The sequence below is a fragment of the Taudactylus pleione genome, unplaced genomic scaffold (assembly GCF_031769625.1).
Source record: "Taudactylus pleione unplaced genomic scaffold, aTauple2 ptg001040l, whole genome shotgun sequence".
Classification (NCBI taxonomy): domain Eukaryota; kingdom Metazoa; phylum Chordata; class Amphibia; order Anura; family Myobatrachidae; genus Taudactylus; species Taudactylus pleione.
In genome coordinates, this window is record NW_028285441.1 from 6,835 (window position 1) to 24,818 (window position 17,984).

The 17,984-nt window shown below is 40.7% G+C and overlaps 1 protein-coding gene across 1 annotated transcript in view; it reads right to left on the reverse strand.

The window, feature by feature from the left end:
- Window positions 1-490: 490 nt before the first annotated feature.
- LOC148454019 (uncharacterized) overlaps window positions 491-17,984 on the reverse strand; it is a 36,281-nt gene continuing 18,787 nt past the window's right edge. The window contains 3 exon segments of the mRNA XM_088461347.1: window positions 491-1,690; window positions 10,705-10,851; window positions 10,917-11,035. Of these exon segments, the coding sequence (XP_088317473.1) occupies window positions 491-1,690; window positions 10,705-10,851; window positions 10,917-11,035 (1,466 nt within the window).

The following is a 17,984-nucleotide window of genomic DNA, read 5'->3' on the forward strand; positions in this document are numbered from 1 at the left end:
ATAATGCTGCTCGTCCGGGTTGGTCAGCTTCCAAACAGTCACTGATCCACTGGATTCGTCTGACCTTCAGACAGGTGTATATGGCTTCATCTAGGGAACCTCCGATTTCTATTACAGTGTATTCCACTCTCTGTGGGTTCCTCGTGGGCGGCTGCTCGCTGGGCTTCCATGGAGTTACTTTGCCGAGCGGCTATTTGGTCTGGCTGGCATTCCTTTATTCTTTTTTATAGATTTGACATGTTTGCAGCCTCTGCAGTGCAGTATGGCCGGTCTGTTTTGCAGGGCTCTCAGTGCTTTCCCGCCCGTAATGGGAGCTCTGGGATGTCCCCATTGTCTTTGGCCTCTGCCTCCCTTTCTCCAATTCCATAGGGGACACTGGATGCCCACCCTGCGCTGCTCCTTCCTGCCAGGATTGTGGTCATTTTATGTTATGACTGTTAGAGAATGGTTCCATGTCTCTGGTTGTGTTACTGTTTTTTCAACCTATTGACTATGTTCTGTGTACTGGCTTTTCACATGTTGTGTGTACTGGCTTCGCCTCCTCCTTTTCACATGTTGCGTGTACTGGCTTTGCCTCCTCCTTTTCACATGTTGCGTGTCCTGGCTTTGCCTCCTCCTTTTCATATGTGGCGTGTACTGGCTTCGCCTCCTCCTTTTCACATGTGGCGTGTACTTGCTTCGCCTCCTCCTTTTCACATGTGGCGTGTACTGGCTTCGCCTCCTCCTTTTCACATGTGGCGTGTACTGGCTTCGCCTCCTCCTTTTCACATGTGGCGTGTACTGGCTTCGCCTCCTCCTTTTCACATGTGGCGTGTACTGGCTTTGCCTCCTCCTTTTCATATGTGGTGTGTACTGGCTTTGCCTCCTCCTTTTCATATGTGGCGTGTACTGGCTTCGCCTCCTCCTTTTCATATGTGGCGTGTACTGGCTTTGCCTCCTTTTCATATGTGGCGTGTACTGGCTTCGCCTCCTCCTTTTCATATGTGGCGTGTACTGGCTTCGCCTCCTCCTTTTCATATGTGGCGTGTACTGGCTTCGCCTCCTCCTTTTCATATGTGGCGTGTACTGGCTTTGCCTCCTCCTTTTCACATGTGGCGTGTACTGGCTTTGCCTCCTCCTTTTCACATGTGGCGTGTACTGGCTTTGCCTCCTCCTTTTCACATGTGGCGTGTACTGGCTTTGCCTCCTCCTTTTCACATGTGGCGTGTACTGGCTTTGCCTCCTCCTTTTCACATGTGGCGTGTACTGGCTTTGCCTCCTCCTTTTCACATGTGGCGTGTACTGGCTTCGCCTCCTCCTTTTCACATGTGGCGTGTACTGGCTTCGCCTCCTCCTTTTCACATGTGGCGTGTACTGGCTTTGCCTCCTCCTTTTCATATGTGGCGTGTACTGGCTTTGCCTCCTCCTTTTCATATGTGGCGTGTACTGGCTTCGCCTCCTCCTTTTCATATGTGGCGTGTACTGGCTTTGCCTCCTTTTCATATGTGGCGTGTACTGGCTTCGCCTCCTCCTTTTCATATGTGGCGTGTACTGGCTTCGCCTCCTCCTTTTCATATGTGGCGTGTACTGGCTTCGCCTCCTCCTTTTCATATGTGGCGTGTACTGGCTTTGCCTCCTCCTTTTCATATGTGGTGTGTACTGGCTTTGCCTCCTCCTTTTCATATGTGGCATGTACTGGCTTTGCCTCCTCCTTTTCATATGTGGTGTGTGCTGGCTTCGCCTCCTCTTCCTTTTTTTTTTTTTCTTCTCAGCTCTCCTCGGGCACAGTTTCCTAAGACTGGGCTTGTAGAGGGAAATAGAGGGGGAGGAGCTAGTCACACTTCAAAAGATTTCAAGTGCCAGCTCCCACTTAGCACCGTCTATATCACCACTGTCTTTGGCCTCCAGTGTCCCTTATGGAATTGGAGAAAGGGATTTATCGGTAAGTACAAAAATCCTTTTATCATTGGGAATTATCAGAACAGGCATAAATACAATGTTAGCCTAGATTGATGTCCCTGTTTGATGAAGGGTAAATGACATTTACATTATCACACTATGGGCCTGATTCAGCAGTGGAAGCAAATGTAGCTGCAGTCTCTTACAGATCTCAGGTGCTAATATATGCTAATGCCGAGGCACAGCCGCCATAACCACGCCCACTGCTGCCTTCTCATAGTCCAATGTCGCCCTCCTGTGTAATCATCGGTACCATCGCCGCACATCAAGCAGTTACACAGCGTTTACATCAGGTCTGACCAGCCGCAAACACTGCAGCTCTCCTGACACCCAGAGAGGTCTCATGCTGCAGATGCCATCATTATGGCTAATTTATACACGCCCATGACATGGCGATCACACAGACACACACGCCTATGACATGGCAATCACACGGACAAACAAGCCCATGACATGGCGATCACACGGACAGTCATGCCCATGACATGGCGATCACATGGAGAGACACGCCTGCAGGACAAGGCGATCACACGGACAGACACGCCTGCATGACATGGCGATCACAGACACACACGCCCATGACATGGCGATCACATGGACACACACGCCCATGACATGGCGATCACACGGACAGACACACCTATGACATGGCGATCACACAGACACACACGCCTATGACATGGCGATCACACAGACACACACGCCCATGACATGGCGATCACACGGACACACACGCCTGCAGTTTTCTATCCACCCCCGTTACCTCCCCCAAACGCTGTCAACCTGCCACTCACTATGTGATGTATTCCTCTGTACATCTGTAACCGCAATGTGATCACTGTGTGTGCGCAGTGTGACATATGCAGTTGTGATGGCCTATTTGTGCAGTAACAAGACCACGTGATGTAATATAGGGACATAACTAATCTGTCATCATGACAATGTGCTGGGGATGTAATATGGGAAGTGGGAAACTATGACATCATGTGATGACTGGGCTGTAAGTGATGGTGTGAGATGGGCGATATAATGACATCTGTAACCTCTGATGTTATCTCACTGGATCTGTGAGATATGGACCTGTCTGACGACCATGTGGGATAACACAGCTGCATGTGGTGCTTGTATGTTAGTATTTATCACATTGTTTGACCTGAACATTTTTGTACATTGTTAGTAAAGCTGGAATAGTGACCAGTTGTCCTCTCGGTGGTGCACATGTTCTTTTTTAGCTAAACCATTTGTATGAAGTGAATTAAGCTATTAAAATAACCTTGCAATTATTATAAGTGATACAAAAATTGATAGGTAATATTACCATATATCTAGACAAAAATGTATATGTCTGCGCTTGTGTACACAAATAATCAAATGGATGATTGATAAAATATAACATTTATTTAAACATGTAAACTAGAACTGCAGTTCTTGAATTAAAATACAAATAAAAATAAATAATACTCAGCAAAATACAATAGTACAAGGTATTAATGCATAAGATACATATAGTGCGCTAATATTCATGTATATAAATGTCCATAAAAGAGCATTGAAAATCAATGAATAAATTTGGACCCCCAATGGTGGAAGGGGGAAAAAAGGGGGAGGGAGAAAGGGGTCAGCCGAGTGTCTGTGGATGTAAAGCACTCACCGCTTCCCCGTAGACTACCTGAAAGGGAATTCCAAGTGAGTCCTGTAGAGCTCCTAATGGATGTATGGAGCAGCTGATATAGAAAGTAGCAATATATTACTCCAATAAAGGGATGAACCAAGGAATGGCTACTCGCCGTAGATCGATTCCTCAATGGGACAAGGAGCTCCGGTGGTTGGAACCGCGTTGTCTGCTACAGTGGTGGACACGTGCTGCTGCACTCCAATCTGTATACGTGCAGTGCCACACGCCGTCAGCACAGGCACCCTGGAAATCCGTCTGCTCCGGCAGGCTCCTATTACAGGAGATGGATTGTGCGGTGGGGCTGCTGATAGCGGCTGCTGGCGGCTTAGTGGAAAGCTGATGCGGTCTCCAATTTTATCCAGGAACAGATGCAGTTGTAGATTATATGTCAGCTGCTGTGTAATCACTGAGATCCCTTATGAGGAAAAAGCGCTCCACTGATGTTTGATTTAAATATTACTATATATCTGATCTAGAATTAATGTTTTACGTTAATAAAATGTAACATATCGAAGATACACATTGTAGAAATTTATGTATTTTACACTTCCAAGAGGACAAGATGCCAGAAAAGCTGAGTGATATATAAATCATGTATCTGAGACTCATATACACCTGTGACCATCTGAGAGCCCATATATAAGAGCTGTCCTGGTGGGTCACACCAATGACTAAGTACAATCACAATGACCACCCTGCTGTGTAAGATCCCGCATGTGAGATAACCAGCAAAGCGTCTAAGAGCCCATAGATAAGAGCTGTACTGGTGGGTCACACCAATGACAAGCATAATCACAATGACCACCCTGCTGTGTAAGATCCCACGTGTGAGATAACCAGCCCTGTGTGACCATCTGAGCACCCATAGATAAGAGCTATACTGGTGGGTCACCAATGACCACCCTGCTGTGTAAGATCCCGCGTGTGAGATAACCAGCCCTGTGTGACCATCTGAGACCCTATAGATAGCGCTATCCTGGTGGGTCACACCAATGACTAAGCACAATCACAATGACCACCCTGCTGTGTAAGATCCCGCATGTGAGATAACCAGCAAAGCGTCTAAGAGCCCATAGATAAGAGCTGTACTGGTGGGTCACACCAATGACAAGCATAATCACAATGACCACCCTGCTGTGTAAGATCCCACGTGTGAGATAACCAGCCCTGTGTGACCATCTGAGCACCCATAGATAAGAGCTATACTGGTGGGTCACCAATGACCACCCTGCTGTGTAAGATCCCGCGTGTGAGATAACCAGCCCTGTGTGACCATCTGAGACCCTATAGATAGCTATCCTGGTGGGTCACACCAATGACTAAGCACAATCACAATGACCACCCTGCTGTGTAAAATCCCGCATGTGAGATAACCAGCAAAGCGTCTGAGAGCCCATAGATAAGAGCTGTACTGGTGGGTCACACCAATGACAAGCATAATCACAATGACCACCCTGCTGTGTAAGATCCCACGTGTGAGATAACCAGCCCTGTGTGACCATCTGTGACCAAGTAACTTCATTTCCTGAAATTGTGGAGAGAAGCCAAACCAAGCTGGCACAGTGTTAGCTGAAAGCCCATCCCCTGTATGATGTATGAGACATTCCTGGGATCCAAGAGGACTCTGGACCTATGGACATTGAGTTACAACCTAGTACATTTGCATACAAGCAATAGGAATTAGGTAATGTCACATTACATTCTCCAAGATGAAGACTGAGGACAAAGATTACATGTTGGCACTGGTTACTTATGAATACTGTAATGAGCTATGATATATAAAGCGACTGTTGTAATGAGATAATTAGCTTTCAGAATTGAAGCCGAGACATACATGTCACTGCTGCTGACTGTGCGATATCTATATGCCAATGACTGCTGACTTATAATTCCCTGATATAGAAACATCATATAAAGAAGATGATTTGTTTTTGCCTGGTGCACAAGTTATTCCCAACTTCGATACCGAAGTGGATTTAATACCACTGATATGTGGTATTATTATTATATAGGGGGAGGGGACTGTACAGTGACATATGAGGGGGAATAACAGCTCCCAGCACACACTGATATGTGGTATTATTATTATATAGGGGGAGGGGACTGTACAGTGACATATGAGGGGGAATAACAGCTCCCAGCACACACTGATATGTGGTATTATTATTATATAGGGGGAGGGGGCTGTACAGTGATATATGAGGGGGAATAACACAGCTCCCAGCACACACTGATATGTGGTATTATTATTATATAGGGGGAGAGGGGACCGTACAGTGATATATGTGGGGGGATAACATAGCTCCCAGCACACACTGATATGTGGTTTTGTTATTATTTAGGGGGGAGGGGACTGTATAGTGATATATGATGGGGAATAACAGCTCCCAGCACACACTGACATGTGGTATTGTTATTATATAGGGGGGAGGGGACTGTACAGTGATATATGAGGAATAACACAGCTCCCAGCACACACTGATATGTGGTATTATTATTATATAAGGGGAGAGGGGACTGTACAGTGATATATGAGGGGGAATAACACAGCTCCCAGCACACACTGATATGTGGTATTATAATTATATAGGGGAGAGGGGACTGTACAGTGATATATGAGGGGGAATAACAGCTCCCAGCACACACTGATATGTGGTATTATTATTATATAGGGGGAGGGGACTGTACAGTGATATATGAGGGGGAATAACACAGCTCCCAGCACACACTGATAAGTGGTATTATTATTATATAGGGGGAGAGGGGACTATACAGTGATATATGAGGGGGAATAACACAGCTCCCAGCACACACTGATATGTGGTATTATTATTATATAGGGGAGCGGGGACTGAACAGTGATATATGACGGGGAATAACAGCTCCCAGCATACACTGATATGTGGGTTCCCCCAGGATGAGACCCGTCCCATCATGCAGTGTTCGTTGTGCAGCTTAGAAGCTGGACCTCTAGCCGACCAGGACCTTTATAGCTTGCTTGGTGGCAGGGCAGTAGTGAGGTGGTTCCAGTGGAGCACCTGCTCTAGGCGCCTGCTCTGGCCAGGGCACCGGAGATCAGCATCTGATGAAGGTCAGAGCATCTAAGCTGAGCCTGTAAATCAGTGCCTCCAGACAGGGGCATGGTATGGGCAGAGCGACGCTTGTGGCTGTGGCCACACCACACCCCCAGTATGGATGCACTGATCTCTTTATGTGCTTCAGGCTCAGCACATCAGCAGGTGATTTCCCTCCCACCCACTCAAATGGCTGATCTCTGGTGCCCTGCAACAGTAAGGAGGGGGGAGGAGATCTGAGTAAGGGGGAATATCTGAGTGTGTGAAGGCAGGGGAGCTTTGTGAAGTGGAAGAGCTTTGTGTGTATGAGTGTATGCGGTGGTTGGCCTGTGTGAGGAGGATCTTTGTGAGGGGGAGAACTATGTATTGGTGTGTAGGGGGATCTAAGTGAGAAGATCTGTGTAAGGGGGAGCACTGTATTGGAGGGGAGGCTGAGTAAGCAGGTAGAGCTATGTAAGGGGAGGTGAGCTGTATAAGGGAAGAGTTGTGGCAGTGTCTGAATGAGGGGCGATCATTGTCACAGGCAATAATGAAAAGGGAGGCGCTCTCCCATCATCAGCCCCCGGCTTCTCTTTCCCACCTCTGAGGTGGGTCCCACCTACCACCCTGGCCCTGATGTCACCCAGCATGGTTTGCACGGAGGAAAGAACATGGCGGCTGTGTCCCTGGTGCTGAGGGGAGGCCTGAGTCATGGCACCTGTGACAGGTTGAAGCCTAAGCGGTGAGTCTGGTGAGGTCATGCCTGACTAGTAGGGGCACTACTATGGTATGTGTATAAGGGGCACTACTGTGGTATAATGTGTAAAAGGGACACTACTGGGGCATAACATAAATAAGGGGCATAATGTGAATAAGGGGCACTATTGTGGCATAATGTGAGCTATGGACATTACTGTGGCATAATATGAACTGTTGGGATTACTGTGTAGCATAATGTGAAAAATAACCAGAACTGTGGTATAACGCCAATTAATGGACACTGTGTGGCATAATGAGCATTGGGGCCATTATTGTGTAACATAAGGGGAACAACTGTGGCGTATCAAGAATAAAATTGACTACTGTGTGGCATAATGTGAATAAGGGGCACTACTGTGTGGTGTAATGTGAATAAGGGGCACTACTGTGTGGCTTATTTTTAATTGGAGGAATTTCATTAGTGGGTTAGAATATATCTAGCCCTCCATATCCCAGTTTGATACTGCCACATATGTTTAATTATATTTCCCTTTAATTTGCCCCTACATTCTGGACATGCCCGATACCTGGCACACTTAGGGGGTGGGGGTGCAGTAGCACACACATGCTCTGGGCGCCATGGCTACACCCCTGTTTATTGGTCCTGCAAAGACTTCCTAGACGTAAATGTGGCTGTTGATGGCAGACCTGCAAAATTTTGAACCTGCCAGAGTAGCCAGTACCTTGTCTGCTCCAAAAAGTATATTTCCAAAGTAATGATTTCAGAGCCTTAATCAAAAGGCTCTACGAGCCACAACCAAGGCTGCTGATGCTTTAGAAGCTAGGAGCCCAGCATCTATTGTAGCTTCACCCAAATAGGGGCTGATTCCTGTATGTGGGAGATATATGTCAGCTGTTCTCTGGTAGCATTTCATAGAGTATCTTCCAATGCCCTCACCTTCAACAGCATTGGATACCCACGCCCCAGCCATAGGTGATCCAGTAATAGCTCTAGATGATGAAAATACTGCTTTAAAACATGTTTTAAATTTTTCTATCTGTAGGATCTTTAAGAGAAGATGCTGATAGAATAATCAATATGTCACCTGAGAATCCACTGTAGGAGGGAATTCTCACTTAGTACATTCAGTAACTGGAAAAGGATAAAAAAAAAAACTATGCTAATCTTTCCATTTATCCGAGTTACTCCATGCCTTATCTATCAGCCCAGTGAGCTGATCATCCCCCTCCCCTCAGATTTAGGAAACTCAGCTTGACCCACCTTCTGGTGTTTAACTCCTGGAGCCTTTATTCTAGGAGCCAGATCAGCATCCTGTATATTTAGGATTGATTTAACCGCCGTCACCAAAGAAAAGACATCCATTGTAGAAGGATGGTCCTCCTCTCCCCGGTAAAACCCTGACGAAAAATCCGGCGTATCATCTGATTCCTCTGATGATGCATCTGAATCTACATGCTGAGCAGACTGATAAAATTAATGTTCCCATAAGCATTTTAGTGACTACCGTTCTGTTCGCAGTCATACTCTGACCTGAGTGGGTATAAACCTCCATCCAGTAAGGATGTAAAGGGGGGATAAACATAGCAGGCTGTGGGTATCCCATTAAAGGAGGCAATGTGGGAGGAGCCAACTAATCCACTAGCTGCGTCATCACCTGAGACAAGGAGGCACCCAAGATGGCTCCTGTACAGGGGCTCGTAGACTGGGCTGGTGATATGGTTCTTTATAACAGACGGCACATAAACCTTCCTGTATAAAGGGGAAAAGCCCGCCAACTTTATATGAAACCAGCACCAGGGCTATAACTCCTGGTTCCCTTTGCCTATGTGACAGCCTTCACAAATACTAGTAAATGTGAAATACACAGAAAAAAAAACCCCATTCACCCGAACCAGAGGGATGAGGAGAAACACAGTGATAGGTGTAACTGTCAGAAATAAAAGGCAGCAGCTAGCAGTCACATACTATGCATATGGAAATTAGTTGCATTCAACTTAATCAACTACTCAAACTGGAGGCTCGGTAGAATATAGATCACCACATCCCTGACCCAGGGGGAGAGGTATACATGGAGACTGACCCAAAACCTCCGGAGACCAAATCGCTTCAGTGCACTGATAGTGGACTATGAGTTTCTCATATACACGAGGAGGGTAGTAGGAGCGACCCAGATACAAGAAAACCTTCGACGGATCTGGGTTGGGGCTGCTGTGGATGCACTTACCTCCCCTAAGCTGCATCAACTGGCTGGTTACGCTGGTCTCATGGCAGCAAAAGCATCTGCTGCCATCCCTGGTGTCAAACAATAGGGACCCGGTGGTCTAGTGAGGTTGTGGACGCGCCAGGCCCTCAATGGAGCAGATTCCGGTGTGTCTACAGTGCCGGAAGCAAGGACTGCTGTGCACGACTCCCTGTAAGAGGGGAATCACCTTGCCTGACATTTCCGTGTGTCCAGTTTCAGTCTGGGTCCCAGCATCGCTGCTAGCAAACTGAGCCACCAAAATCACCACCCATTACTGGTGTTGCGGCCCGGTGGAGGTAGATGAAGTTGCAGTATATTCGTCTTAATTCAAACGCTCAGCACTGCTAACCCAAAAAGCAAAGAAAATAAAATATAATTCATATTCATATGAGGATAATAAAAGATACAGTGTAGTAACCACGGAGTGTATAGGAGCTGCAGAATAGATACAGTATTCATATGATTATAATAAATTACATTGTAGACACCACAGAGTGTATATGAGCTGCAGAAAAGATACCAGGGTTGCATGAAAATCGGATTTTTTTATAATAATAATAATTAAAAAAAAATCTGATTTGATTTAAATTTGATTTTTTTTGGATTTAAATAAAAAAATTTTTTATAAAAAAAAAAATCCTAAGTAAATTGTTTAATTTTAGATGTTTAAACCATGTTTTAGTAATAAATGAACAATTTTTGAAGTGAGGGCAGTAACAAAATGAACACAGTAATAGAATAAATACACACTAAACAGTTGCATCAAGAAGTACAATTAGGCTCTGAATTTCACGGAATCAGTTGTTTGAGTCTGAGTCAATCATGTACATGTCTTTGTCCACGTCCTCACGTTTGTCCTCAACAGAAAAGGCTCCGTAGCATGGAACCAGCTTAGCTGCTTTTTCATTTCCCAATCTTTGCATGGTTTGAATTGTACAAAACGTACGTTGAAAAAAATCCTTTCAGTTCCTGCACTTGATGAAACTGCGGTGACCATCTGCTTCAGAGGATTTACTACAGAAGTGTCTAACTGACGTGGAGCTGCGTAGGACATCCACCAGGCTAGAGGAGATACCTGGCTTAAAGTGTCCACTTCAAACATGTATGGTGCAAATGGTGTCATGGATGCACGAAAGTTGATGATGACCGGCATAATCTGATGATTATTGACATGAGCAAACTCTATAGCAGTCTCAATTTCAGCAGAACTAAGCATTTTCCCCTGTACATAAAACCAAGTAGATTAGCCAGCAAGTGGGCATCTGTGAGTGCAATTTCAGCTATTGCCTTTGCCATCTTTACTACATTGCTGTGGTGTCCAATCTCTTCATGATCATCTAACAGCTTCTTCCATACTTGTACGACCTCACTGATTGTGCAGTTACGTCTCTGTGCACGATCCAGAGCTACTGATACATCATTTGATTTAAATCGTGCAACCCTGATAGATACAGTATATATATGGGTATAATAAATGATGCATTGTAGTAACCACAGAGTGTATATGAGCAGCAGAATAGATACAGTATACATATGAGTATAATAAATGATACATTGTAGTAACCACAGAGTGTATATGAGCTGCAGAATAGATACAGTATACATATGAGGAGTATAATAAATGTTACATTGTAGTTACCACGGAGTGTATATGAGCTGCAGAATAGATACAGTATACATATGAGTATAATAAATGATACATTGTAGTAACCACAGAGTGTATATGAGCAGCAGAATAGATACAGTATACATATGAGTATAATAAATGATACATTGTAGTAACCACAGAGTGTATATGAGCTGCAGAATAGATACATTATACATATGAGGAGTATAATAAATGTTACATTGTAGTAACCACGGAGTGTATATGAGCTGCAGAATAGATACAGTATACATATGAGTATAATAAATGATACATTGTAGTAACCACGGAGTGTATATGAGCTGCAGAATAGATACAGTATACATATGAGTATAATAAATGATACATTGTAGACACCACGGAGTGTATATGAGCTGCAGAATAGATACAGTATACATATGAGTATAATAAATGATACATTGTAGTAACCACGGAGTGCATATGAGCTGCAGAATAGATACAGTATACATATGAGTATAATAAATGATACATTGTAGACACCACGGAGTGTATATGAGCTACAGAATAGATAAAGTATACATATGAGTATAATAAATGATACATTGTAGACACCACGGAGTGTATATGAGCTGCAGAATAGATACAGTATATACATGAGGAGTATAATAAATGATACATTGTAGACACCACAGAGTGTATATGAGCTGCAGAATAGATACAGTATATATATGAGTATAATAAATGATACATATTAGACACCACGGAGTGTATATGAGCTGCAGAATAGATACAGTATACATATGAGGACTATAATAAATGATACATTGTAGTAACCACGGAGTGCATATGAGCTGCAGAATAGATACAGTATACATATGAGTATAATAAATGATACATTGTAGACACCACGGAGTGTATATGAGCTGCAGAATAGATACAGTATACATATGAGGAGTATAATAAATGATACATTGTAGACACCACGGAGTGTATATGAGCTGCAGAATAGATACAGTATACATATGAGGATTATAAATGATACATTGTAGACACCACAGAGTGTATGTGAGCTGCAGAATAGATACAGTATACATATGAGGAGTATAATAAATGATACATTGTAGACACCACGGAGTGTATATGAGCTGCAGAAGAGATACAGTATACATATGAGGATTATAAATGATACATTGTAGACACCACAGAGTGTATGTGAGCTGCAGAATAGATACAGTATACATATGAGGAGTATAATAAATGATACATTGTAGACACCACTGAGTGTATATGAGCTGCAGAATAGATACAGTGTACATATGAGGATTATAAATGATATATTGTAGAAACCACAGAGTGTATGTGAGCTGCAGAATAGATACAGTATACATATGAGGAGTATAATAAATGATATATTGTAGACACCACAGAGTGTATGTGAGCTGCAGAATAGATACAGTATACATATGAGGAGTATTATAAATGATATATTGTAGTGACCACGTAGTGTATATGAGCTGCAGAATAGATACAGTATACATATGAGGAGTATAATAAATGATATATTGTAGTAACCACGGAGTGTATATGAGCTGCAGAATAGATACAGTATACATATGAGTATAATAAATGATACATTGTAGACACCACAGAGTGTATATGAGCTGCAGAAATAGATACAGTATACATATGAGTATAATAAATGATACATTGTAGTAACCATGGAGTGTATATGAACTGCAGAATAGATACAGTATACATATGAGGAGTATAATAAATGATACATTGCAGACACCACGGAGTGTATATGAGCTGCAGAATAGATACAGTAAACTTATGAGGAGTATAATAAATGATATATTGTAGTAACCACGGAGAGTATATGAGCTGCAGAATAGATACAGTATACATATGAGGTGTGTAATAAATGATACATTGTAGTAACCACGGAGTGTATATGAGCTGCAGAATAGATACAGTATACATATGAGGAATATAATAAATGACACATTGTAGACACCAGAGTATATATGAGCTGCAGAATAGATACAGTATACATATGAGGAGTATAATAAATGATACATTGTAGTAACCACGGAGTGTATATGAGCTGCAGAATAGATACAGTATACATATGAGGAGTATAATAAATGATACATTGTAGTAAACACGGAGTGTATATGAGCTGCAGAATAGATACAGTATACATATGAGGAGTATAATAAATTATACATTGTAGAAACCACAGAGTGTATATGAGCTGCAGAATAGATACAGTATACATATGAGGAGTATAATAAATTATACATTGTAGTTACCACGGAGTGTATATAAGCTGCAGAATAGATACAGTATACATATGAGGAGTATAATAAATGTTACATTGTAGTTACCACGGAGTGTATATGAGCTGCAGAATAGATACATTATACATATGAGTATAATAAATGATACATTGTAGACACCACAGAGTGTATATGAGCTGCAGAATAGATACAGTATACATATGAGTATAATAAATGATACATTGTAGACACCACGGAGTGTATATGAGCTGCAGAATAGATACATCATACATATGAGGAGTATAATAAAAGATACATTGTAGACACCACAGAGTGTATATGAGCAACAGAATAGATACAGTATACATATGAGTATAATAAATGATACATTGTAGACACCACGGAGTGAATATGAGCTGCAGAATAGATACATCATACATGTGAGCATTATAAATTATACAGAGTAGACACCACAGAGTGTATATGAGCTGCAGAATAGATACAGTATACCTATGAGGAGTATAATAAATTATACATTGTAGTAACCACGGAGTGTATATGAGCTGCAGAATAGATACAGTATACATGAGTATAATAAATGATACATTGTAGTAACCAGAGTGTATATGAGCTGCAAAATAGATACAGTATACATATGAGGAGTATAATAAATGATACATTGTAGTAACCACGGAGTGTATATGATCAGCAGTATAGATACGGTATACATATGAGGAGTATAATAATATATACATTGTAGTCACCACGGAGTGTATATGAGCTGCAGAATAGATACAGTATACATATGAGTATAATAATTGATACATTGTAGTAACCACGGAGTGTATATGAGCTGTAGAATAGATACAGTATACATATGAGGAATATAATAAATGATACATTGTAGTAACCACGGAGTGTATATGACCTGCAGAATAGATACAGTATACATGTGAGTATAATAAATGATACAGTGTAGACACCACGGAGTGTATATGAGCTGCAGAATAGATACAGTATACATATGAGGAGTATAATAAATTATACATTGTAGTAACCATGGAGTGTATATGAGCTGCAGAATAGATCCAGTATACATATGAGGAATATAATAAATGATACATTGTAGTAACCAGGGAGTGTATATGAGCTGCAGAATAGATACAGTATACCTATGAGGAGTATAATAAATGATACATTGTAGACACCACAGAGTGTATATGAGCTGCAGAATAGATACAGTAAACCTATGAGTATAATAAATGAAACATTGTAGTAACCACGGAGTGTATATGAGCTGCAGAATAGATACAGTATACATATGAGTATAATAAATGATACATTGTAGTAACCATGGAGTGTATATGAGCTGCAGAATAGATACAGTATACATATGAGGAGTATAATAAATGATACATTGTAGACACCACGGAGTGTATATGAGCTGCAGAATAGATACAGTAAACAAATGAGGAGTATAATAAATGATACATTGTAGTAACAACGGAGTGTATACGAGCTGCAGAATAGATACAGTATACATATGAGGTGTGTAATAAATGATACATTGTAGTAACCGCGGAGTGTATATGAGCTGCAGAATAGATACAGTATACATATGAGGAATATAATAAATGATACATTGTAGACACCAGAGTATATATGAGCTGCAGAATAGATACAGTATACATATGAGGAGTATAATAAATGATACATTGTAGTAAATACGGAGTGTATATGAGCTGCAGAATAGATACAGTATACATATGAGGAGTATAATAAATGATAAATTGTAGTAAACACGGAGTGTATATGAGCTGCAGAATAGATACAGTATACATATGAGGAGTATAATAAATTATACATTGTAGTAACCACAGAGTGTATATGAGCTGCAGAATAGATACAGTATACATATGAGGAGTATTATAAATTATACATTGTAGTTACCACGGAGTGTATATGAGCTGCAGAATAGATACAGTATACATATGAGGAGTATAATAAATGTTACATTGTAGTTACCACGGAGTGTATATGAGCTGCAGAATAGATACATTAAACATATGAGTATAATAAATGATACATTGTAGACACCACAGAGTGTATATGAGCTGCAGAATAGATACAGTATACATATGAGTATAATAAATGATACATTGTAGACACCACGGAGTGTATATGAGCTGCAGAATAGATACATCATACATATGAGGAGTATAATAAAAGATACATTGTAAACACCACAGAGTGTATATGAGCTGCAGAATAGATACAGTATACATATGAGTATAATAAATGATACATTGTAGACACCATGGAGTGTATATGAGCTGCAGAATAGATACATCATACATGTGAGTATAATAAATTATACAGTGTAGACACCACAGAGTGTATTTGAGCTGCAGAATAGATACAGTATACCTATGAGGAGTATAATAAATTATACATTGTAGTAACCACGGAGTGTATATGAGCTGCAGAATAGATACAGTATACATATGAGTATAATAAATGATACATTGTAGACACCACGGAGTGTATATGAGCTGCAGAATAGATACATCATACATATGAGGAGTATAATAAAAGATACATTGTAGACACCACAGAGTGTATATGAGCAACAGAATAGATACAGTATACATATGAGTATAATAAATGATACATTGTAGACACCACGGAGTGAATATGAGCTGCAGAATAGATACATCATACATGTGAGCATTATAAATTATACAGAGTAGACACCACAGAGTGTATATGAGCTGCAGAATAGATACAGTATACCTATGAGGAGTATAATAAATTATACATTGTAGTAACCACGGAGTGTATATGAGCTGCAGAATAGATACAGTATACATGAGTATAATAAATGATACATTGTAGTAACCAGAGTGTATATGAGCTGCAAAATAGATACAGTATACATATGAGGAGTATAATAAATGATACATTGTAGTAACCACGGAGTGTATATGATCAGCAGTATAGATACGGTATACATATGAGGAGTATAATAATATATACATTGTAGTCACCACGGAGTGTATATGAGCTGCAGAATAGATACAGTATACATATGAGTATAATAATTGATACATTGTAGTAACCACGGAGTGTATATGAGCTGTAGAATAGATACAGTATACATATGAGGAATATAATAAATGATACATTGTAGTAACCACGGAGTGTATATGACCTGCAGAATAGATACAGTATACATGTGAGTATAATAAATGATACAGTGTAGACACCACGGAGTGTATATGAGCTGCAGAATAGATACAGTATACATATGAGGAGTATAATAAATTATACATTGTAGTAACCATGGAGTGTATATGAGCTGCAGAATAGATCCAGTATACATATGAGGAATATAATAAATGATACATTGTAGTAACCAGGGAGTGTATATGAGCTGCAGAATAGATACAGTATACCTATGAGGAGTATAATAAATGATACATTGTAGACACCACAGAGTGTATATGAGCTGCAGAATAGATACAGTAAACCTATGAGTATAATAAATGAAACATTGTAGTAACCACGGAGTGTATATGAGCTGCAGAATAGATACAGTATACATATGAGTATAATAAATGATACATTGTAGTAACCATGGAGTGTATATGAGCTGCAGAATAGATACAGTATACATATGAGGAGTATAATAAATGATACATTGTAGACACCACGGAGTGTATATGAGCTGCAGAATAGATACAGTAAACAAATGAGGAGTATAATAAATGATACATTGTAGTAACAACGGAGTGTATACGAGCTGCAGAATAGATACAGTATACATATGAGGTGTGTAATAAATGATACATTGTAGTAACCGCGGAGTGTATATGAGCTGCAGAATAGATACAGTATACATATGAGGAATATAATAAATGATACATTGTAGACACCAGAGTATATATGAGCTGCAGAATAGATACAGTATACATATGAGGAGTATAATAAATGATACATTGTAGTAAATACGGAGTGTATATGAGCTGCAGAATAGATACAGTATACATATGAGGAGTATAATAAATGATAAATTGTAGTAAACACGGAGTGTATATGAGCTGCAGAATAGATACAGTATACATATGAGGAGTATAATAAATTATACATTGTAGTAACCACAGAGTGTATATGAGCTGCAGAATAGATACAGTATACATATGAGGAGTATTATAAATTATACATTGTAGTTACCACGGAGTGTATATGAGCTGCAGAATAGATACAGTATACATATGAGGAGTATAATAAATGTTACATTGTAGTTACCACGGAGTGTATATGAGCTGCAGAATAGATACATTAAACATATGAGTATAATAAATGATACATTGTAGACACCACAGAGTGTATATGAGCTGCAGAATAGATACAGTATACATATGAGTATAATAAATGATACATTGTAGACACCACGGAGTGTATATG